Source organism: Ambystoma mexicanum, chromosome 7p, assembly GCF_040938575.1.
Source record: "Ambystoma mexicanum isolate Mex_15411 chromosome 7p, UKY_AmexF1_1, whole genome shotgun sequence".
In the NCBI taxonomy this organism is placed as follows: Eukaryota; Metazoa; Chordata; class Amphibia; order Caudata; family Ambystomatidae; genus Ambystoma; species Ambystoma mexicanum.
In genome coordinates this window covers 903708011-903732808 of record NC_090939.1, presented here as the reverse complement: position 1 = coordinate 903732808, position 24798 = coordinate 903708011, and the positions used below count along the sequence as shown (strand labels likewise).

General features: G+C 44.2%; 1 protein-coding gene across 3 annotated transcripts in view; it reads right to left on the bottom strand.

Moving 5' to 3' along the window:
- PHLDB2 (pleckstrin homology like domain family B member 2) overlaps nucleotides 1-24798 on the bottom strand; it is a 705124-nt gene that overhangs the window by 41000 nt on the left and 639326 nt on the right. For all 3 annotated transcript variants that reach the window (XM_069637184.1, XM_069637185.1, XM_069637186.1), the window contains one exon: nucleotides 6305-6524. In XM_069637184.1, the coding sequence (XP_069493285.1) occupies nucleotides 6305-6524 (220 nt within the window). The remainder of the gene's footprint in view (nucleotides 1-6304; nucleotides 6525-24798) is intronic.

The following is a 24798-nucleotide window of genomic DNA, read 5'->3' as shown; positions in this document are numbered from 1 at the left end:
AAACACAGAGCATTTCAATGGAAATTCAATTCTGCTTTTTTTCTCTGTTTTATTAAGCACAAACAGAACAACAAGAATAAAATACTATAACAATAAAGATTAAGCAAATAAAATACACATCATCCAAAAGGAAAACATGAGGAAACATTTAAATGGCAGTGACCCTAACCTTTTAAATCTCTGCCCTTCACCTAAGGGACACCCTTATAGGTATCCCCAATAGGTTTTGGCCAAAAGCCTGGCTCCAAGACTTCGGCTTTTTACAACAAAATAAAACACGACATGAGTCTTAGATCATAGGGCATAATAATACACAAAAGGACTGGGTACGATGGTAAAGCTGTGTTCCTCATAATGGATCTATTGCACTTTGGAGCCTGGATGGAGTAGAACCTACTCTGTAAATATCTGCTGCCACCGCTGGAAATGCAGAGTTTATTTGCCTACGGTCAAGAAACCAAGGGCCAACTAACTTACAAGTTACGCACACACGTTTGAAAACAATGCACTGCTTAAAGGGCAACGAAAGGAGCTGGCATTGAAATGGAGTCACATGCTCAAACATCTTGGCAAACACACAATCCTGGCCGCAGAGTGGCGGATCTGATTCAAAGGGGATAAAGTGGAAGTGGACAAACCAGCCTGAACTGAGTTACCACATTCGCTGCTAGGCACCACACGTGCCTAAACCAGAGTGTGGAGATCAGATAATCAAATGCAGCACTTAACTCTGCTATAATATAAAATCATAAGTGATGATTTTGTGTAACGTTTTTATGTAAAGTTTATTTGTAATGCTTTAAATTGGGGTCAACGTATGTCCTACAGACATTAGTCTGGTGTCATTTCGTTCCATATTTCGCCCACTTTAATGGTATACTGTCAAACTGCAATTCCAGAAGCTTTTGAAGTCCATTCACTGATGAAGTATTGTATAAGTGACGATTTTGTGTAACGTTTCATATGAGTCTGTTGTCATTCTGTCCCACATGCACCCAACTTTGGTGGTATGCGGTCCAAATCTACAATTCCTAAGGTGTTTGAAGTGTCTTAACTGATTAAGTTGTGTGATGAACTTGTTTAAGTGACGGTACTGTGATGCTTTGACTTGGGGTCATTGTATGCCCTAAAGATATGGGTCTGCTGTAATTCGTACCACATTCCTCAAATTCTACTGGTATACTGTCCAGCTTCTGAATTTCAAGAAGGTGATGGGGTGAAAGAGAAAATAGTTCAGAATAAAACAAGTATTCACACAGTTATTCTCAAGCAGGTAAGTACTTTCAATACAACCCCCCCCCCCAATGCAAAGTCAGTTAACCCTTTCCTGGAAGAAAGGCAAAACACATAAGCAGAAAGGAGAAGAGTCATTCAGGGAGCCTAGGCCAGCCAATGTTAAGTTAGCAAAAGTCAAGGTGAGCTGAAGCCCTTCTTGCAGGTAAGTAGAAAGTCTTTTCCAATGTCCAAAAAGTATTTGTAGAATATAAGCAATCAAAGTAAGGCCACAAACTGATTAGGCTTGTGAAGTAAAGAAGCTGGCAGCAACGCTTCACATGCAACCAAGCAATTCTCCAACGAGGACAAGTGGCTACACAACAAGAGGTAAGTTCTCTTAGACTTTACAGTACCTTTAGGTTGAAAAAAAGTGCAGCAGATGACTTTGGTTCCTGTGCAGCTCTCGCTGTTCTTGGGCCTCAGTCGTGGGGACAAGAGGGAGGACTTCTGGGGACTCCTGCACTGCAATGGGACGGTCACCGCTCGCAACAAGCAACCTTCAAAGAAGTGGCTGTTCGGTGTTTCAGCTCCTCCCATCTACCGCAAATAGCAAATAGCAACACAGCAGTTCCTGGCTATTGAGATGGGATTTCCTTGCTTCTGGGGTCCAGCACTCAGTTGAGGGGGCTCAGGCTCGGTCTGTCCTGCTTGCTGGGAGTATAGAGGATCTTCCTGGAGCTCTTGACCAGCTTAAAAGCAACGCACACAAACTGGTGAACCTCTCCCTGTCTATCTGGTTCCAGCAGCAACTGCAGTGGATACTCGACGAGCATTGAGAGGATGTCCAGGTGGCTTACTTTGGAGCAAATAATGGGTTGTACTATATTTCAGTTCAGCAGTGCAATGGATGATGGAAGAGGATGCAGATGAACACAGCATATTAGATAGCGTATTACTAGAGCTCTTAATATGCTTGGTCAAGATGCAGGACTAGTTAGGGTTTGAGGGCTACAAACGGAGCCTCGCATTGTTGGCACAAATTACAGTTTGGATATGGGAAAGAGAAGAGACAGTTGCGTATTCTGTTCCTGTACTGCCCAGGAATAGTGAAATAGATTGCGCATCCTTTAAACTCATTGTCATTTATAAGGAAGGACAGTTGGGAGAGAGCTGGAAGCATGACCATGAGTGATCTTTATTTGGATGAGACACTGGCTGGTTTTCTTGCCTGAATGTAGAACTATGGCTTGCCATGAAGGGCCTGCCTACAGCATGCTGAACTGGTAGGACATTTAAAAGTGTAGCGAGAATCTTACCCAAACAAGCCACAAGAATGCACTTGTGGAGTTCCTCTAGTCTCTCTGTGAGGATGGTAGACCGGGTTTTCAGCAATATAGCATTAAGCAACAGTCAATGGCCCTCATTAGGACTCCGGCGCTAAACCATGGTGCTATTAGCACCATGGTCATGCCGGAGTCCGCCATGGAGAAAGGGGGAATTACCACCCCATTCCAAGTTTGGCGGGCGGTAATTCCCCCTTTATCCATGGCCCTTCCCCATTCCCATTTTTGCCCCATAGGGCTCAATGGGAATGGGGAAGGAGGCAATTACGGTACCGCAAATTGTGGTACCGTAATTGCCATCAAGGTCCCTTTGCGGTTCCCTACTTTAACGGCTGGTCCAGACCAGCCGTTAAGGTCGGGAACTGCAAAGGGACTTCGTAGTAAGGCGTTAAGAGGTTAACGGCACCGCATCCTTTTACGGAGCCGTTAACCCCTTAACGCCTGGGTCCTAATGAGGGCCAATGACTTTCCTACTGCTCAAAATGCAGTCGAAATGGTAGGGAGACTTTTAGGCACTGGTGCGAGATGCAGTATGGAACAAAATGTGTATGATGGTAAAGAAACTCTCCCATAATGCTTCATTGCAGCCTATACAATATGACATTGATCTTTGAATACATGGGACACATATTGGCTGCATACGATTGACCTTCTGTACGCAACAGATGGTGTAGTTGTTCCCAGGAACTGGCAGGCTTTTAGCACATGATATGATTTGATATTTTATTTATAGTGCACCCATACACAAGTGTATCAGAGTGCGACAAGGCAAGGGAGGGGAACAGGGGGGAGACAAGACAACGATCTTACTAGGTCCAGTGACATTGAGATTGCGCAAGTGCAGGGGAGAGGAAAGGGGAAAAGTGCTGAGGGAAGGGGAAGGGGAGCATGTGCGGTACATAAGATCTAAACATCAAGAACAAGAAGGGCGGCCTTCAAGTGGCAGTGCACGGTAAAGTGCTGAACAACAGTGCAGGTGTGCAACTGGGAGGGCAGGGCCCTGGGCCCATGGTTTAGAGGGAAGCCATGTAACCAGTGCAGTAACAAACAGGAGATCAGCAGGGAAGAGGAAGAGAGAAGGCAGAAGCAAAGAGGAAGTCTTTAGTTGTTCCCGAAACCGGAGAGGGTTCTGCTCAAGTTTCAGAGGGGAAGGAAGGCTGTTCCAGAGGGAGGCGCCCGCCAAAGAGAGAGATCTGCCCCCAGCTCATTGTTTGGAAAAGCGCCTGACCCTCAAGGAGTTGGAGGTGGAGGAGCGAAGGGCTCTAGTAGGAAGATACTTCAGAAGAGAAAGCTGGAGATATTTTGGTCCCAAGCCCCAGAGGCCTTGTGGACAATGCAAAGGGTTTTGAATGTGTTCCTTGCAGCCACTGGGAGCTAATGGGAGATTTCAGTGCTGGAGAGATACGATCCCTGGGCTTGAGGCCAACGACAAGTCTTGCCGTCCTGTTCTGGATGAGTTGCAGAGGGCGGAGAGTAGAGGCAAGCAGATTTAAAAAGAGGCTGTTACAGTAGTCAAGCCTGGAGAGAAACAGAGCTCTAGAAACAGGGAGCTTCTGGGAGAAGGAGAGAAAAGGGAGAATACCACATGATGTGGGAAAGCAGGTTGATCGACGCAACAACATCATTAGTTAACAAGGTCCTTGAGTGCAGACCAGATGTATTTGCTAAGGCTAATGCGCAGGTTAAGACAAATGAAAAATGTGCTCTGACACTAATACATTTCCTGTTAGTACTGGCAAAGAGGCGGATAGCAATTTCCCACGACCAAGGAAGTACTGTCTGATGTTTTGAAATGGGTCTCAGCAGAAATAGGAAAGCTCCATGGGAATGGGTATGTAAGAGGTAATGTGGATGCCATCATAAAATGGCCGACACTGGCAGTCATCTGTACCCAGTGGATGATAAACCCTCATGAATTACGGCATATGCATGCGTTGGCTTGCTTCCATCCCAGAAGAGTCTTTTGTGGTGTCCAAGTATATTGGGCCTCTTCCTATTATTGAGGAATGTATACTTGGTAAAGGATAACTGGAGAAAGCTTTTGTTGTATATGGGCAATGTATTTATAGTGGGTTCTGGGTTCCCTTTTAAAGGAAATAGTTTTTCCCTATTTTAATTGTCTGAATGCAATTTGTGAATGTAATCCAGTAAACAAAAAAATGAGATGAAAAAAATGACTGCAAAAAGATCCACTTTGGGGCATGGAAAAACAGAATGATGGCAGACTGGTGTGGCACCTTCCCCCTTGTATAGCTGATAATAGTCAGACAGAAAGGAGGTAAACCAAAGCACATTGAAAAAAGCATTCACGTTTTGCTTATTCTCTTCACTTGTGAACTCTGAGAAAGAAGTGACATCTGTTTGAGGATCAGAAAAGTGGACAGTGCTACATCACGAGCCATGCCTGAAGTACACCTTGCACAAAGGTACCTTATTCACATAGATCCAATATGAATATACATAAAGGTAAAAGAGTAATTACAATGGCTAAGTGTCAACACAGCAAACATAAGAAGCAACAAAAGTGAAATAAATCACAGATTGCTTAAAGTGAACATATGAGTTTTGAGGGTTTTGTGAAACTCAATGGTTAGACTAGAGAAGGTGAATTGAATGGCAAAAGAGCTGCAGGTATAGCTTGTGCTGAGGTGGGAGTGTTGAAACCTTGGATTGCTTAATCTCGAAACGTCAGAGCGTCCAGTGAGTCTGGGGTAAACTGATATTTGGAGCCTAGCAGCATTTCCCTAGATCGATAAAGACAAATGCAACACACATAATGGGCATGCAAACCGAGATTAAGGTAGCCTAAATTTACAAGACTGCACTCTCTTTAGCATTGCCCATGTGTGCCTTATTGGGGACCCATTGGCTCGCATCTTTACTTTTGAACTGCAAATAACAATCTGGCTCTGGGAGGCACCATGAACCCTGGATAGCGAACCACCTTTTCATATGCTGTATGCCACCCTTCCCCTTGGTTGGGAAATTGTATTCCAGAGTAGTTGCAGCATCATCAAGTTGCCAGTGGCAACATGTGCTGGTTTCGAAATGAAATGAATAGAGAACTCCCTCTTCCACCCCTCCTGTCCATACTCTCACATTGCCAAACTCACTCTACCCATCCTTGTGCTCACATTGTGAACCAAGTAGTCATCAACACAACCTCATACTCCCTAACTAACTCACAAAGTGCCTCACTCACTTCGTATGTGTTCTCGCAATATTGAAACATTTTATTTGGGGTATTTATATAGCGTTTACCTGGCCCAGGAGTGTAGCAGAGTGTTTTACATAGCGCAATAAAAGTGGGTTACATCCAGAGCTGCCCAGGTTACAAATGCGCGCTCTGATGTTTAAAAGAGAATATGTGCTTGCAATCGATTGAAAGGGGTGGTAGGGGTGCATATAGTGGATATGTAAGGTGGTAAGTGTGTAGCCTGCAGGTTACAGAAATGTACTACGATTTCTAGATACACAAGTGCCACAACCTTATACCCGCCAACATTAGACGCACACCCACCCTCATGAATTTCAAAAAGGAGCTCAAGACCCTCCTCTTCAAGGAGCACTTTCTTTATGCACTGTAGGACCCTCCCCAAACCCACCCTACCCTTTTATTAATGCTCCTGAAGCTTGCAATGTATGTAACACAGTGCCTTCTTACCTGTATACTTATCCAACCTAGCTAGGTCAGCACTCACATACCAAAACAAATTAAATAAATAAACATTAACATTGCCACCTACCTGCGTAGTAGGAAAAAGTCCTCTTGCTTCTATCGAACACAAACCACCGTTTTTTCCATGTTTTAATTTTCCCGCCCATCTTGACAAGAAAGCCTCGACACGTCTTTTCAGTGACGGACACGTGGTAGCACGTTTCCACGTTGTGACCGGCTGACTCAATGTGACTTCGAAGGTCAAAATCCTCTTTTTTCACTGGCAGGTAACGTGTCAAAGGTCGAGTCTAAAATCAAGGCAAATTCTGATTTATTGCTGAACACATTTAGCAATACCAAGACAAAATTTGATTTACTGAAGATACTCCAAGAGTCTCTATAAAAGAAGCCTATTCCTGTTGGATCATGCATTCACTATCACGGCTCCCTGATATCATACACATTGGAAAGCAAACGGATTTAAGATTATTGCTACTGGCTACGGAGACATTTCTAAAGACAAACGGAGAAAAGAAAATCGGAACAGATCTGTGCGCCACATGCAAGGAGTTTTAACACACTGAAAAAATCAACGTGTTTCACGCACACAGATGCTTTCTCAAAGTACAAGTGATAGTGGAACAAAGTGAAAGCAACAAAAAGGCAGCCTTTGTTGGGGGGGGGGGCTAGTTGAAGACAATTTATTTAAATATTACTTGCACCTTGAAGAAACATGTGTGCGCAAAACGCATACGATACTGGGGTTTTTATGTTTTAGGTGTGCCTGAACATGCATTGGACAGGCTCCAGGGAGTCCATCTTAGATACCACTTATTCTTTTGTATTTCTATAGCGCTTAACACCTAAGCGCTTTACAATTAAAACAATACAGTACAATAAATGTAGAAGTGTCAAATCAACAAATCAAGCGAAAAGAAGAGTTAGTGAAGATAAAGACCGCAGGGAAAGAAGGAGAACATTCCAGTACTTAGGTGCGAGTAAAGAAAAAGAACGAAAACAAGAAGAAGTACAAGAAGGTCAAGGGACAGCTAAGCGAAAGAGAGACTGAGACCGAAGAGTACAAGAAGGGGAAAAGAACGAGATGATAGAAGAGAGATAAGGAGGTAATAGGCCTTGAAAACATTTGAAAACACTACAGAGAATTGGAAAGCAGGCTGGATTGAAAGGATAACCACAGCAGTGATTGCAAAGCCTGAGTTATAGAGCCACACAGGAAAAGACCACATAGAGTGATAGATTGAGCAAAGAGGAGCAAGCTGATAGGTAGGAAGACCGAGAAGAAGACTAGAGCAATAGAAGAGGCACGCAAAAACTCAGAAGGAGATACGAAGCTTCGAGGAATCAAAAGTAAGAAATCAACGAGCCTTACAGATATTAAAGATTTTAAAGTGGCAAATCACGAAATGGTGGAAATGAGAGATGTGAATGAGAGTGTCGAAGATAACACCCAGATTACAAGCAGAAGTAGAGATAGGGAGAGCAGCAGGGGAAAATGTCATAGAAGAGGGAGGAGAGATCATAGAAGCAGGAAAGAAAAGAATCTGAGTGTCAGACCTATTGGGTGGTAGTAGTGGGAGGACATCCAGGGTTGGATAGACAGCAAACAGGCCAAGAGAGTGTAATGGATCAGAAAAAGAAGAAAAGGGCAGAGAAGCTCTGGGTCATTAGCATAGAGATGATATGAAAAGCAAAACGAAGAAATAATTGAGGCCAGGTGGGTAGTGTAGAGAGAGAACAGAAATGGGCCTAAAACAGAGCCTTGTTAGACAACGTGAGTGAGAGGAAGAACAGGAGATGAGTGTCCAGCCTAGGAGATAGAGAATGTACGATTTGAGAGATAAGAATGAAACCAATTGAGAGCACAGTCCCCGAAAACCAACTTAATAAAGACTAGAAAGAAGAATTAAATGGTTGACTGTGTCAAAGGACTAAAAGGGAAGATAGTTTAGAATAATGAGAAGATAGAAAAGAGTTGAACACACCAGGAAGGGCTGTTGCAGTTGAATGGCGTGCACAAAAGCCAGATGGGAAAGGAGGAAGAAGTGAGTTACGACCTGAGTATAAACAATGCATTCAAGCAATTCAGAAAGAAAGGTAAGGCGTGAAATGGGGTGGAAATTAGAGGAATGCTCGGCTGTGGGTTTTTTAGAGTAGGAAGAATGTAAGCATCTATAAAAGAGGTAGGGAAAGTAGAGGTACAAAGTTGAGGAGCTAAAAAGGGTGACAAGATAGGGGATAAAGGTAGAATAAACAGTATGCATTAAGGAGGAGGGAAGAGGATCACTAGGGGCAGCAATAAAATGTGCCCTAGAGAGAAAAAAGAAGGATCAGAATCGGAGCGGGGAAGAAAGACATTATGGACAAAGACGAGAGAGAAGGAACCCAGCAAGGTAAGGTGGAAGAGGAAGAAATAGAGAAACGAAGAAGATTGATTTTAGAAGAAAAGTGGTCAGCAAATTTCGAAGCATAGAGAGAGGAGCGAGCAGCAGGGTCAGGAATGGGAGGGCAAAGGATATGATTTAGGTTCTGGAATAGACAGCGTGGATGACAGTAAAGAGAGGCAAAGAGAGTGTTGCAGTATTGCTGTTCAGCAGAGAGAAGTCGAGAGTCATAAGAAGAGTGGAGAGTAGATAAGAGATCCAGATCTGAGATGGCCCTAGAATGACGCCATTGCCACTCAGCCTGACGTAAAATCGAACGGGCTGAGCAGAGGGTGGGGGGGTCATCCAGGTCTCGGAGGGTTTATGAGATGGAGAGAAACAAGATTAACGATAAAGAAGCACTGGTTGCCTGTTGATGGGGCATGATGTTTTCCTTCATTTTAGAGAAGTTCTGTCCTTATGCTCATTTCCAGATTCTGTGTTCCTCCAGCGTTTTACTGCTGAAGGTGCCAAGGTGTACGCCATCTCGCACTGGGGAGAGATCACCGGGAAAAGAATGCCCTTCCCTTTGCTCATAGTGCTATGACTGCTCATTTCGCTCTAAGGAGACAACAAACATCTTAGATCTTCTCCATGTCAAGCTGAATCTTGCCTGTTGCTGTATCTGTTGTGATGGTACGGGATTGCAAGTGCAGAGAAGGCAAATTATAAAGTACAAAAGCAGCAATTTCTCTCTAACATTATACCACAGTTATTCAGTGTGCAGAGCGTCCCATTAGGCGTCATGCACAACTGCTCATTAGTGTGAGCATTACCTAGTGGCACAATCCATAAAACCCAAGTGAGACATTGTTGGGCAACCTACTTCCATATTTACCAGTTCATACACATTAGGAGATATTTCTGCTTTTGTCTGCATTGTACATCAAAAACTGTTAGGAGAGTAGCTACAGCCACACACACTGATCATTCCATGGTTCTCTGTATAAAGACTTGTTATTCCTGTAAAAGTGTCTTCAGTCCAATAGCTTCCACTCGTCACACTTTTTAAGCAAGTCAACAATAATTCTGGTCTATCTCTATAACTCTTGTCTCCAATGATGTTTTTTTGTATCTAAAGATACCTGGTAGGCCTTGATCTTCCAGGCTATTAACAGCAAATACAAAACCAAAAATGACCAAGGCCTTTATGTCACCCCCAATTACTCCTGATCCGTTTCTCATAAACGACTTGGTGTTTTTTTTAACCAAAATATATATTTATTCATGTAGATTTTTAAAAACAATGAATACATCAAGATATATCAATTGTGCCTATCAATAGAAGGGTGAATTGCATAAGGAGAAATATATTAGATACGTGGATCATGAGTCACTGGGCCTCATTAGGACCCTGGCGGCCACGTAATGAACGGTGCCGGTAAGGGACCGGCACCGTTCATTAAGGGGCCGCCCTATTACGAGGACTGCTGCGGGTCCCGGTATGGAACACCTGGTCAGACCAGGCGTCCTTAGCGGGACCCGCTAGCAGTCCAGGATTCTAACAACGGGCCCGTCATTAACGGGCTCGTTATTTGCATCCTCCCCTATGGGGGCTCAAATGGGAATGGGGATGTACCGGGTCCGGCAAAAGGGATTTACTGGGCCCTCCAAGGTCGGAATGGCCCGGTAAGTCCCCTTTTGAGGGACCCGGACCCGGTACCCGGTATGGCGGTAGCCATGCCACTTTTAGCGGGTTGGCTACCTCCATACTCGTAATGAGGCCCACTGTCACCTATATGCGAGATATAACTACAAGAGCCATGTGTGCGATTCACTTCCTTTATTGCTACATTACAATAGAGATACCAGGTATTCTGGATCGAACAGGAGTTTCTTTGTCACCTAATCTTCTTTTTTTAATGTCTGACTCAGTAGTAGACCCATGTGTACTTCATCCACCTCTGAGGTCTGCTGGAAGGAAAATATTACAGCTGTGCTTGTCCCACTAGAATTCCCTGTTTTTGTACTCCTCTTTCTCCTCTCATTGGATTCCTCATAATTGGCCTTACACCCGAGCCCCTGGTGTCTGGCCCTTCTGTGATAGATTGTAGAAGGGAACAAAAGGAGGGGGTCTCTGTTAAGTTCAAACTACGCTCTATGTAAGACCCTGTCCGCCCTAAACTCACAGGCTCCATTGTGGAACACTCTCCCTCCTTTGTTGGCCTTGCCCGAGGGAAGCTAACTAAGTAAGAGTGAGCAGGGAACCTTATGGAAAAAGAAGTAGAACAGCTCTCACCTGAGTTTGGCTATTGGGGGTTGCCCCATCCTGTATAGCCAGTACTTTAATGGGAAGAGGCTGATTCTTGCCCCCACTAACCTCATTCCCAAGGTGGACTACTGAACCCTGAACAATATGACACTTGGTGGCCTTTATGTTCAGGTAGGCCTTCTGAAGAGATTGCAACACAACCCTGAGGTGTTTTACATGTTACTCCCATGTGGGGCTGAAGACTGCTATATCATCAAGATATGCAGAAATCATCCAAGCCATTCAGCACATGATTAACTAGCCTCTGGAAAGTGGCAGGTGCATTCTGCAATCCAAAGGGCATTACCCTGAACCAATAAAGACCTTCTGAAGTTCAAAATACTGTCTTCTTCTTGGCATTCTCCGCCAGAGCAATTTACCAATGCCCTGCAGTGAGAACGAAAGTGCTGAGATACTTCGAAGCCCCCAGCTTGTCTACCAACTCATCTGTCATTGGTAGAGGGTGAGCATTTGTCTGAGTGGCAGCATTCAGAGCTCTATAGTCGACACAGAATCTCAAACCAGAGGTACCTGCTTTTGGAACCAGTACCACAGAACTGGACTACTAGAGGGCTCAATCATCCCAATATCCAACATCTTGTTAACCTCAGACTTGATGTAGGATCTTACTTTGTCAGACATCCTATAACTTATACTTTTGGTAGGCACACAATCTCCAGTGTCAATGTCATGTTCGTACCAAGGTGCCAAACCTGGAGTAAGTGAGAACAAGGTGAGAAATAGCTGAAGCGAAGTTTTCACCTCACCTGGCTGCCAGAAGTCAGTTGAGGGAACAATGAGACACCCTCAATGGACTGCTCTGAATCAGGTCAAGAAAAGATTCAGGGTCGTTCTCTTTCATGTCTGAAGCCAGAAGCAGAACAGCCATTTCCGCTTTAGGGATAAATGCCTTCAGTCTATTTATGTGAACCACTTTGGGAGCCTGACCAGTTCTTCCAAGGTCCACTAAATAGTTCACCTCACCATGTTGCTTCACTACTTTGTAAGGGCCTGATAATTTGCCCTGCAAAGCTCTCTGACTTATAGGATTCATGATTAGGACTTCTTGGCCTGGAGTAAAATGAATAAGGGATGCCTTCTGGTCATACCAATGTTTTACCAAAGCCTGACCAGCCTTCAACTTAACATTGACCTGAGGCATCCTGAGAGCCATCCTCTTTCTAAGCCAAGCACATAGTCCACCACAGTGGTAGTGAGAGGTGGAGTGGGGAGATCCCATCCTTCCTTGGCTATAGCAAGAGGTCCCCTGACAGGGTGAACAAAAAGAAATTCAAAGAGACTGAAGCCAACCCCTTCTTGAGGTACCTCTCTTTAAGCAAAGAGTGAGCATGGCATGAGGAGATCCCACCTTCTCCTCTAGGGCTCATCAAGAGCTCCAGTCATGCTTTTGAGAGTCCTGTTGAATCTCTCAACTAAGCCAATTGTCCATGGATGACAAGCTGAGGAAAACCTATAGAAGACTCCACACTCCTTCCACATGGCTTGCATGTACTTGCACATGAAGTTGTTGCCTCCGCCAGACACAACTTCTTTAGGGAAGCTAACCCTAGTAAAGATGCCAAGCAATGCTCTAGCAACGGACCTTGCAGTTACTGTCTTCAGTGAGATTGCCTCGGGATATCTGGTAGCATGATCAACTACTGATCAACTACTACCATAATAAACCTGCTGCCTGAGGATTTAGGAGGGTCAAGGGGACAAAAGACGTCAATCCCTACCCTCTCAAAGGGTGTACCCACTACAGGGAAAGGTACTAATGAAGCCTGAATATTTGCACAACTTTTACCAGAAACTTTGCAAGTGGCAAAACTCCTGCAATGGCTTTCTACCTGGGCTCCCATCTTAGGCCAGTAGAAGGGCATGGATAACATCTCCTTGGTCTTCTTGATCACAAGATGACCTGCAAGGGGGACTTCATGTGCCTGAAGGTAAACCACCAACCTCCTAGGGTCTCCTTCAGAGGTTCACCCTCAAGCTGGGAACAGGCCTGACTCCTGAGGCCTTCCAAAGATGGGCACTCACGTTGGCCCTTACTAAACTCTTCCCTACATGGGCCCCTTCGGCAAGTAAAGTCTGCAATTCAGGACGGTTTTGTGGGTTGAGAACCTCAGGCAGCCCTCTTCCTCATCAGGGTCAGGGGGTTGGCCAACCACCTCCACCTCAGTAGTAGGTGAGCTAGGGGGAATATACTCTTTCCCTCTTTTCTGTTTCTTAACTCCCTTAGCCTTGGGTTTCCGCTTTGGGTTAGGCTGGACCTTGGATTTGGCTAAATCAGTCTTTGAGACCTTGTGTGTGGTCATTCTGCAGTGTCACCCACAAGACCAAAGTCTCTGAGATCATTCCCTAACAATACTTTACCTGGGACATGCCTTTGAACACTAACAGGTATCCTTACTAATCCACCATTCACAGCTAGAGTTACAGGCATAACTGGACACTAGAGGGGGTGTCCATTGGTCAACCTGGTTTGCAACAGAGGAGTTCCGGCCAGTTCCACTGAATTTACCAAAATGGAATCCACCACAGTTCTCCTGGCCCCAGTGTCCCTTATGGCAGTGGCGTCTATACCATCTACCAGCACACTATCCCTGAAATAATGTTTGGTATTATCAGGTATGGAGGAATAAGCCTGAGGAACTCTAGGTTCCTGTGATCCTGGGGAAACTGACACTACTTCAGATCCTATCCCATAGGATAAGGAATCTGAAGAGAAGGATGCTGCAGAGAGCATTTCTTCCTCATCGTGAGAAAAGGCCAGATTCAAAGAGTGTACTCCCAAGGTCTTACTTACCCTTTTATCCCAGGTACACCTCCACATGGTCACTTGCTCCACAAGCCACACAAGATCCACTGGGTTTGTGTACATACGGAGGCTTAGAGTAACCACCACTGTGCTTGTGATTGTTAGTCCCACTACCATTGTCAGCATCATGTGACGCACCCTTGTCAAACATTTTGTGGGCCTTCTGGGAGGAAGATTTATCAGTACCCCCATCCTGTTAATTCTTCTACTTCTTATCCTCCTCTTGCTTACCAGAAGCACGTGTGTCCTTATGGGGCACTCTATGTGACAGCCATAAATCAGCAGCAATGCCCAACATCTTAGGATCTATCTACTTAGAGTCAGCCAAATGCATCTTACGCTCAGGGGACCAGGAAGCAAAAATGTGTTCAAGCATGACCAAGTTCATCATGCACTTAAAGGTGGCTATCTTGTAGCCCTCAACCCAGCCACACAAGTTCTTCACAGAATCAGTAACCTATGATACCCAAGTATTATTTTCCTTTTTCTTGTACTCCCTGAATTTCTTCAAGTATTGGGCAGGAGTCTTCCCAAACTTTAATAGTGCAAAGTCTTTTCTATCAGGCTCAGACATTTCCATAATGGCACTGCAGTCAGAATGGGGTAGCCTGTTAATCAACCATGCAATCTTATCAGCATCACCCACTTCTTGCACCTTAGAGGCATACTAAACGTTGTCAGCCAATCCATGATGTAATTCTTCTCATCATATATACTGAGCAGATCCTTAGGAAACCTAGGATGAGAAGAAGGCCCAGAACCACTCCAAGAACGCCAGGAGATGCCATGTGAAGCTTGCATCCTGGCAAGCTGCAACTGATGCCCTCTATCTTACTGGCTTTCCACCCTCTCAACGTCAAGCTTAGCCATGTTAAACTCAAGCTCTTTTTGGTTGAGCCTGATCTTCTTCTTTAACTCCCACAAGGCCTCAGCTTCTGAGGTTGCAAAAGAAACATTTGGAGAATCATCATCACCCCCGCCCCTCCTCTGCTCTCTCAACAGTGGCAGTAACAGTAACACCATTACTGCTACTGTGAGCAGCCCCAATACCTCCTGCATTACCATTGGAAGGTAAAGGCACAATTCTACTTTCCAGTTGATCCATAATTCTCTGTATTAAATCAGCTTTGTCTGGCAGAGGTTGGAAGTCCACTTTCAACACGCAACATTTCGAAGTGATCAACCTTAGAAGCATTTAAAGTAAATGCAGTGACTATTCCATTATTCTAAGTTCAGTAGGGGACTGTTAATGTACCCGAAAAATCGAATTACAGTGTTCTGTGAATATTTTAATCCAGACACTACACCAGTGGACAACACTAGGGTATCCCAGACCTTAAGCTCACTACTGTACACCGATTTGTTAGAATGGATTCCTAAACTCTGGCCTGGTGGACAGAGTTTTAGGAGGTCACCCTTGTTATTGTGACAGGGAGCAACTTTTAGGAGTTTAGCCAAACCAATCAAGGTAGCCAAGAGAAAGGCCAAGGCTAAATCTCAAGAGAGGTGAGTTGGGTCAAGGGTCCACAATGAGTTCACACATTGAAACACCAAGTATCACACTTAGACAGTTAGTTATAAAAATAAACACATGTATTATAGGCCCAGGACCCCATGGAAAATTGCTATTGGCAGGTAGATACATCACACAATACTAGGTACTAAAAAATCACACATACAGTCAATGTAGTTGGTGCAAAATAAAACAATCCCACCCCCCAATACCTGTAAAGGAAAGCATGTGATTAGGTTAGCACCAACTGTCCACAGAATTTACAATCCTTACTTTAGAAGACCAATCCTAAATTGTATAGTGCAAAACATTATTTAAGGAAACCTCTGCAGCTGCTGCGCGATCTGTCCATCTCCTCTCTCCCAGTTCAGCGAGAAATATCCAACATTGGCAAAAACCAATATAGAAACTGGGTAGCGAGGAGGAAAAGAGAGGGCAAGATAAGCAACTGGCAGAAAATGATCGATACTTTAACAAGTCGCCACTCGGGAAGCATATGGCAGATTCTGGCATCAGCCAGGAGCCCAACTGCTCAGTTAATGTTGAACCCGATTATGGAGAGTGTGTGGGTCTGGTTTATAGAGCCAAAATGTTTGTGGGTGAGGACCAGCAGGAGTCAATGGGGTCCTTGGGGCCTAGTTGGTCCATTGAGTTCACTACTAGTAATATTTGTAGTCATCTGAAGGCCCTTAAAAATTCTACGACCCCTGGGCATAATGGTCTATCGTCTGCAGTACTAAAGGGCAACACTAAGCTGTGGGCAGATGTACTATGTCCTCTATTTAAAAAGTTTTGTTCTACTAAATCCATCATTGACTCTTGGAGAAAATCAATAATGATCCCAGTCTACAAAGCTGGGGACTGCCTTGCCCCTGAAAACTACTGATTATTGTGCTTGCTTGACATTACGGGCAAGGTGTTTGCACTACATGTTTTGGAACACCTATAGAGCTGGGTCATAGATAACAACATACTGCACCCCTTCCAGACGGGGTTCTGCCCTGGGTCCAGTACCATCCACAATATACGAGCACTGGACACAATCATATCACAAGCAAGACAGCCTTCCTCAGCTTCAGTTTATATTGCTTTTATCGACATTAGGTCGGCATTTGACCAAGTCGATCGATCTACCCTCTGGAGGAAAATGCAGTTGTGGGGGTGTCCTAGCTGGCTCTTAAGAGATAATCACAGCTCTGCACACCAACACTTCACTTCGGCCCAGCTCGGTCTTGGCAAAAATGGCCAACTGTTGGACGCAATGCAAATTAGCAGGAGGGTACGCCAGGGCTGCATGCTGGCCGCACTGCCCTTTAACATCTATGTAGCAGAGCAGACTGCCTACTGGTAACGTGCCCATTGGCGGGATGCTCTACACCGATGACTTGGCCATTTTTTAACATATGCTAACTGGACTAAAAAGCATGTTGAATGAATTCAGAAGGTATGCAAATGAGAACCAGCTCGCTATAAACCTCACAAAACTAAGGTTATGCTAGTGTCCTCAAAAAGCATCCTCACGACTAAACTGGTGACTTTGGTGTGAGTAGAGGAATGCACAGATTCCTATAAATACCTGGGTCTCGATATGTCAGCAGATAGGGTTACGGGGCCATAGAGAGTCCAAAGTAAGAAGGGCCAGACAGATAACGTACACGTCTAGAACATTTGTGCTGGAATATGCTGGGTTTTCATTAAAATAAGTTCTGTTACTGTACAAACAATGGCTATGTCCAACTGTTTTGTACGGTCTAAAAGCACTTGACATGAAAGATTTAAAATGGTTGGATGAAGCTGAATCTCGTTTTTGGAAGGTTGTTCTGGGATTGCCCAGCTCATCCTCGATTGAGTATATCCGCCTAGAGTTTGACCTGACGTCTCTGAAAGCCCAACTTCTGATTTGTAGGGGTGCCCTGATGTTTAAAGCTAAGACGGATACAATTTGTCCTCTGCTATCAGAATTGGGTAGGAGTTATGTCCTGGGTCCTGGGCTCCGCTTCCCAGTCAAAATTATTGTATGAATTATGCCAAATGATCGATTGGTTTCCTGACTTTGACAGATGTGTTGATGTCCCTACACTTAAAGGGGCATTTAGCCACTGTGTAGTTAAATGGGACTAGCTTTGTAATTTTGAACATCTGGCCAAATTAAAGGGACGTGCGAGCATGGCAAATGTGATTTATGTTTCATTGAGCCAGAACGTTATTTACTGCTTTGCCCAGATCCAGCAGTTCACAATTTTAGACTAAGGAGCAATCAGTTGCCAGTGTTAACTGTCCGTGGGCCCGAATTAAACCTGGCCCCGGAAGCCAGATATTGCAGAATGTGTAAAATTCATCGAACCTAGAATCTGCCAAACATGTGCTTACAGAATGTCCTCAAATGGGTGCCCTTTATATGGTCATGCTTGATCCTTTTGTTTACGATTACATTTCTATAAAGTCTTTGTATTATTGGGCATTTTGTTTAATGTCAATGTCTGTTATATTGGTGCTATTTGGTGTGTGGAGAATGATTGAAAAGCTTCTCAGCACTAAATGACGATTATAGGCAGTTATTCAGTATATGTGCAATATTAGGCCATAAAATAATGTTATGCTTTTTTCTTTTTTTAGTTTATCTTGGGTTAATCCGCAAGAAGTGATAGATTGCTTGATTGATTGTGTGACTGTAAAATGTAAAGTGAATGTTTTTAAGTCAAATGCAAAATGAATGATGTTTGTACTTATGCTATTTATTGTGTATTTATATTATTTGTAAATGTTGATTGTAAAAGTTATTTTAGAACTATATACAATAAAGTTATTATTCAATTGTATAGGGTCCTTGTGCCCAAAAGTTCACGTTTTGCAGTAGTTTAGGAATTGGGGAAAAATGTATAAGAGGGCTACCAGTGACGTGAAAATGGGTCCAAAAGTTAGATGAAGTTGCGTTCTAGTGAATAAAACAGCTCCCAGCTTTCGGAGGACTTTTAGCAACAAGTTGTACCAATGCCTCACAAGTGTAAAAGTTAAAAAAAATTAGGTAAACATATCAAAGGGGTGGAGATAGGTGGGCAGGTAAGTATCACTACAATTTACCACCTGTGCTCCGATTTCTCTTCGGACTTGGTTGGCCATCAGAGAGTCCTCAGAGGTAAGTTTTCCCACCTTTGGTTCCGGTCACTGGTGTCCCAGAGCTGCGGGTGTAAGTAGAGTTCTGGTCGTGGCTGAAAGCTTGGTGCAACCTCTTCTCGACGGACAATACAAGAACCACCAGTGCAGCACTCCTTGGGACACTCAACCAGGCACGGGAAAGCAGGTTACAAGGACAGAGATCATTGCACAGAGACATCAGGCGTCACGATTATCGCAGTTCAAGAAAGCCTCCTATCTCAGGAGCAGTCGATGTCAGGGAGCTGAAATTATGCAAGAGGACCTCTTGTTGCACAAGTTGAAGACCCCTGTAGTTTCTGAGGAAACACGGAACAATGGTGCTTCTGTCATGGTTGCCAAGTCTGGAACTGGCCAGTGCACTGCGTGGTCCAGGGTCATTTTCTGAGGGCTGCAACTTGCTTGCATACCAGAAGACGCCAGGACCAGTTGTTTCTACTAGTTCAGAAGGTCGAAGCACCCATGAAGGTCTTCAGGGATCAGTAGTCAGACATGGCTCCACTGGGAGTCCAGCCAGATTCGGTTGCCAGACCTCTTCAGGGATCGTTCTTGGGTCTTCCACGGTCTTCGCAGCTACTACATGATACTTGGCTCTTCTTCAGATCTGCTGCAATGGCTTCAGGACACCTCTTCTTATCCCAAAGGCAGGTGCATGAACAAACTCAGTCCTCCACTGGCAAGATCTGCCCCACACATGCACATCAGCAGTGGTCCAATCAGGGACCACTATGGGTTTCAAGCAAGCATGCACACCAGACTCTCAGGCGCCAGTATGTGGATTGGGACCAGACAGTCCCAGACCACTTGCTGGGATCCCACTCAAATAGTAAGCACTATCTTGCGAAAGTCATGCCTTTCCCTGGCAGGAGCATGACCATAAAAGGATTTTCTTGACTTGGCAGAGCAGGATAACGGCCAAAGGACAAGATGGCTAAGGAACCAACAAAAAAACCTTGTGGCACAGCCATGTAAGTAGCCAAACACAGCAAGGCTAACAAAACAACTCTTTGAGTGTAGTCTAGGGTCATACAAAATAAACCCCATTGCACTGCATTGTGCAATGATACAAAGTTACCAGAAAAAGAACAAAGTCACAAGACAGCCTGAAGGACTAGTCAGTTTCCCCATAACATGTGAGAAAATGCCCAACTTCACTGTAAAAAGTCAAGTCAGGGTGAAAAACAAAGGCAAAAAGTTTGAGGGTTCATAGAAAATGGAGGGAAAGTTGCTAAAAGGGAAAACGTTCCTAACAGGCACTTATTTAGAGTTCCAGAAAGAACCGATAACTGCATTAAAACAAGAGAATCTGACAGAGGTTTGAATGTCGCCCAAACATGAGGCGGAAGTAATTGTGGAGTCCCTGCAAACCCACAAAATTCAGCATAAATTGTAGATTGTAAAAATAAATGAGAATTTAAAGTAAAATAAATAACCATGAGCATCCACTTCTTGAAAATGTGTTCAGTGTAAAGACGTTGAACATCGAGCGCCAGACAATCTTCACCCAGCCATTCACTAACCAAATCAAATTTGCAAAAGATCAAGCAAAATGGATAATTCCAAGTCCCCATGTTGTAGTGTCAGGGCTCTATGGAGAGTAATTAAATACAAGACTATATGTTGTACTATAACTACTATTTATTGATTACAATAAGTATATATAAATATAGTTAGGAATAGGAGGGAGCAGTGTCAACCAGCCACCACGGCTCACAGATGTTAATGTTTGACTTGCATTCAGATTCCTTCTCGTGTCACTGTGTTCCATGGCTCGCTCCAGAGCACAGCAGGTTAATGAGCTGTGCCTATTTTCCAGATGAGCATGGATGCTACACATCTCCCTTCCTTTATAATGTCTCAACACAAAACAACCAAAATGTTCAAATTGGAAAGGAAATGAAGTTCACACATAGTCCTCCATACGTCTTGGTTTACGATAGGCTCTTCCCCACCTGGACTTGCACGTCGTGTCTCTGATAGAAGCTGGCAAGGAAATTACTTCAGATTTGTTAGGGCTGTCTTTTTTCACACTATTCGCTCTTGAAACTTTTCTTCGACAACTTACCCTCTCATTGGTCTCACTCAGACATTCACTAACATCTTCACCACAACTGACATTCGAATATTTGTTGTCACTACAGACCCATACTCTCTCGACATTCCAAATCCTTCCATCCTCTGTTCTGACATCATGCTTGAATGCCTCCACAACTCTGATTGGTCTTGACCATTTGCACAGACCTTCTCTAAGGGCAGGGGGAAGATTGATACTAACCATTTTTCCTACAATAATTTCTCTGTCATATTTATTCACAGGCTTTTTCTTATCATAAACAGATTTGTTTTTTAGTTGAATATTTCTGATCTTGTCACATACAACCCCAAAATCTTTCTCCACTCCATTCTCTTTATTCTCCAACCATAGTGGTGCCAACTTAGTGTTTGCCTTCCTCCCTCTGCTTAACTGAAAGGGAGAAAGACCGGTTGTGGAATGCGGTGTGAAACGATGCGCCACAATCCTCTCCTTAACAGCTTCCTCCCAATTTATCCCATTGGACCTTGCCAACCTAATAGTCTCTTTCAACACTTTGTTAAAGCGTTCTACTGTCCCATTCGTCTGAGGGTGGTATATAGCACTCTTTTTGTGTACAACAGAATATTTACTGCAGAAATCCACCATCTCCTTAGATCTAAATTGAGTACCGTTGTCAGTCATGATACTATTGTGTACATGTAACTCATCAGCAACGAACCAATAATCCATAAGATCTGCGCCGTAAGCAGGTAGTGGATTCCTCATCGCCAATTTCTAGTGTCAGGGCTGTATGGAGAATAATTAAATACAAGACTATGGGCCTCATTATGACCCAGGCGCTAAGTGTTTAACGGCGCCATAAAAGGCTGCGGCGCCGTTAAACACCTAGCGCCTAATTACGAGGTCCCTTTGCGGGACCCGACCTTAACGGCTGGTTTTACCAGCCGTTAAAGTAGGGACCCGCAAAGGGACCTTGGTGCTAATTACAGTACCGCAATTTGCGGTACCGTAATTAGCGCCTTCCCCATTCCCATTGAGCCCTATGGGGCAAAAATGGGAATGGGGAAGGGCCATGGCGGCATGGGGAATTACCGCCTCACCAACCTCGGAATGGGGTGGTAATTCCCCATTCCGCCATGGCGGACTCCGGCATGGACCAAGGTGCTAATAGCACCATGGTTTAGCGCTGGAGTCCTAATGAGGCCCTATATGTTGTACTATAACTACTATTTATTGATTACAATAAGTATATATAAATATAGTTAGGAATAGGAGGGAGCAGTGTCAAGCAGCCGCCACGGTTCACAGATGTTAATGTTTGACTTGCATTTGGATTCCTTCTCATGTCAATGTGTTCCATGGCTCGCTCCAGAGCACAGCCGGTTAATGAGCTGCGCAGATTTTCCAGATGAGCATGGATGCTACACATGTGTACAACTTGCATTGTTCCTCATTTAACAATGTTCCATCCACTCAGATTAAGGTTGGCCTCCATCAATTTACCAATTCTAATTGATATTGCTCTGACAAAAAGAATAACAAATTCTTGTCCCCAGATGAACTGAAGACCATTCGCGACAATTGCAAGAGAAAGGATGGTACACCCCAAGACCCCTTGAAAAATTCGAATCTGTTGAGATGGATTTCTAAAATCAGCCCTGAGGGGATTTTAGGAGGCCATCCTATTTATAGTAAACAGAGAAGACCCTGAGAGGTTAGCCAAAACCCAATCAACGTAGTATAGAAGAGCAGTCGCGGCTTAGTCTCTTGAAAAGTGTGAGAGTGCTCTAGGGCTACAATGAGTCCATAAAGACCACCACCAAAAAATCAACTTAGTCAGGGAGTATATAAAAATGCAATTATTAATTAGGCCTTTTTAAACACACCAATCACACAATATCACAGGCATTGTAATCAAAAAGACATATATCGCTTTTATTTTGCCTTCCCTGCTTAAAGGTACCAACACTGCAGTAAGGCTTCGTCCAATGTGCCAGGGAACTTTAAAATCTTGTTTTCCTGCTCTGTCCCCCTTGCAGTGCATTCCCCTGTTCCCCTCCTCCCTGCCATCCACACCATGCTCTGGTATAAGCCAGAGCCCCTTACACACGTGACCAGATGTTCCCCTCTTCACAGGACCAGACCAAGGCCAGAGACAAAGGGCAGCTCGCTGGGGCACCTCCCATCCCCTGTTCTGCCCTGTTTGCATTGGACACCAGACAGGACATCCTACAGCTACTACAAGGTAAGGTGGTATGGGCGGGGAGCACAGCCATTACTGTGCTCTGATAAAATCCTACCACTTCTACATTACTACCACCTGCTCCTAGCATGGTGTTGATTTACGCTGTGCACTTTCTAGATAGCCACCTTATCGCACTTAGAAGTATTTCAAAGCTGGGTAATGTGTTGTGCTTGGAGGGATTTTAGGGGTAGGCAATGTACTGCACTTGGAGGAATTGTGGGGCTCGCCAGTGTGTTGCACTTGGAGGATTTGTGAGGTTAGCCAATGTCTTGCACTTAAAGAATGCTGAGGGTAGCAAATATCTTGAACTTGGCAGAATGTGGTGCAACTGTCCACTGACCTACTACCAGTGCTCCAATATCCTGCTTACTTACCATAAAAAACAGAACCAAACACGCCATACCTCTACCGCAAAGTATAAACCACCACAAACTTCACACACCATACCACACCAAACAAGAAACTAAGCGAGCTACACACAATACTCCAAACACCACAAAACCACCAATTTAAAACAAACTAGCACACAGTGGCTGTTTTTTCTGAACTGAAGCTAACAACAGCACATCAAAGCAATCTTGCGTTTTTCCATCTCAATCCCAGTAACAAAGGGCTCCCAACCCTCCTTCCTTTTCGGATTCCGGGCGGCTGGGGACCACAAAAACTGGCATTGGTGTACAGTATAAGCCACAATGACATGACATAACATAACATATATAAACATTCAACTTTAGAGATAATATCACCTACTAGTAGTCAACTGGTAAGTAATTCAAATGTAGGAAAAACAGTTAGATTTAGATAGAATAAACACTGTACAGTTCCCTCTGCTATATGAAGTCCAGCCCTGATATGTATGGGGCCATGTACCCAAAAAATCACAAGTTCTAATATGGTTTCTCCAGGGAAGGTATTTCGATGCAGTGGGCTGTGTTGGTGATTGAAAAGTTCCTTAAAGTGAGGTAAGTACTTACTACAAATAAAGGAAGGACCCCAATCTATCCTGATAAAAGGTAAGTCTTAGGACAGGATCGTTGACCCAGGTTTGACGACCAAAGTCCAGGCCAGAGGGAGTTTAGGGATAAGGTCACTCCACCCAATGTTGCAGTAGGGGATACAGGGGGCTATTTCAGCTTCCACTATAATGTTTCTTTATTTTTCCTTGGTTAACACACTGTTATCAAGGCAGATGGATACTTTTTTTTATCATACCTGTACTTTCTTTTGTGAGATCCGCACACCCTACATTATGTGGACTGCTGAGGGGAAACCGTGTCTCCCATTTCTCACTTCTCCAGTAACTTTTTGTTACTGTGACAAGTCCCTCTTTTCAGACTGGTGGCAGTGTACCTTTTACATTACTTTTGGTTAACGTTTATTGCAGGCTGTCATCGCAGCTGTGGTAGGAGACACCAGGGTCACCATTGACCCAAAATGGTGCCTGTATTTTCTTAAGCCATGAACAAGATGCCTTGTCCTTTCTCAGGTCTTCTTCTACCTACCCCAGTGGGGGAGGTTCCTCTTGTTCCTTTGCCTTTGCCGTGCTTCCCTTGGAAAGCCTACAAAGGGTCCTTGAATGACTGGCACGACAGGGGAGGAAGTTGGGAGGGTCAACCCCCTAGTAGGTTGTCGTGCAGAGTGCCTGAGGAAAACCAATTCTGACTGGGAGAATGGCTGTGACCGTCAGAGCCAGTTGAGTAAACGCTGCTGTCCCGATCTTGAAAATCGAACAAGGAAGGAATATCACTGCCACCATCCTCTTTAAGAAAATCGCTCAATACCATTGCAAACAAGCGTACAGACCAACTAGAGGTAACTGCCCAGAACTTTTCAGAGGCATCATGTTCATTGGATCACGTTGATTTGGAGGATTTTATCAACTGCCCCGATAAAGACATTATTACTGATGTATCCATGCTGGGGCCGATTGCTTCCCATGAACTAGCCAAGCGAGTCCGGCTGTCTTTGGGTTCGGAGAGGAGTGAGTCCCCGGCATGTGATAAATGAGAGAATATCTGTACAGAACCCTGGTGGCTATAGGGGAATCTTCCCCGAATCTGGAAAATAAAGTGCCATCAAAGTGTACAAGTTGCTTTATCTTCCATGGAGGAGATTATAGT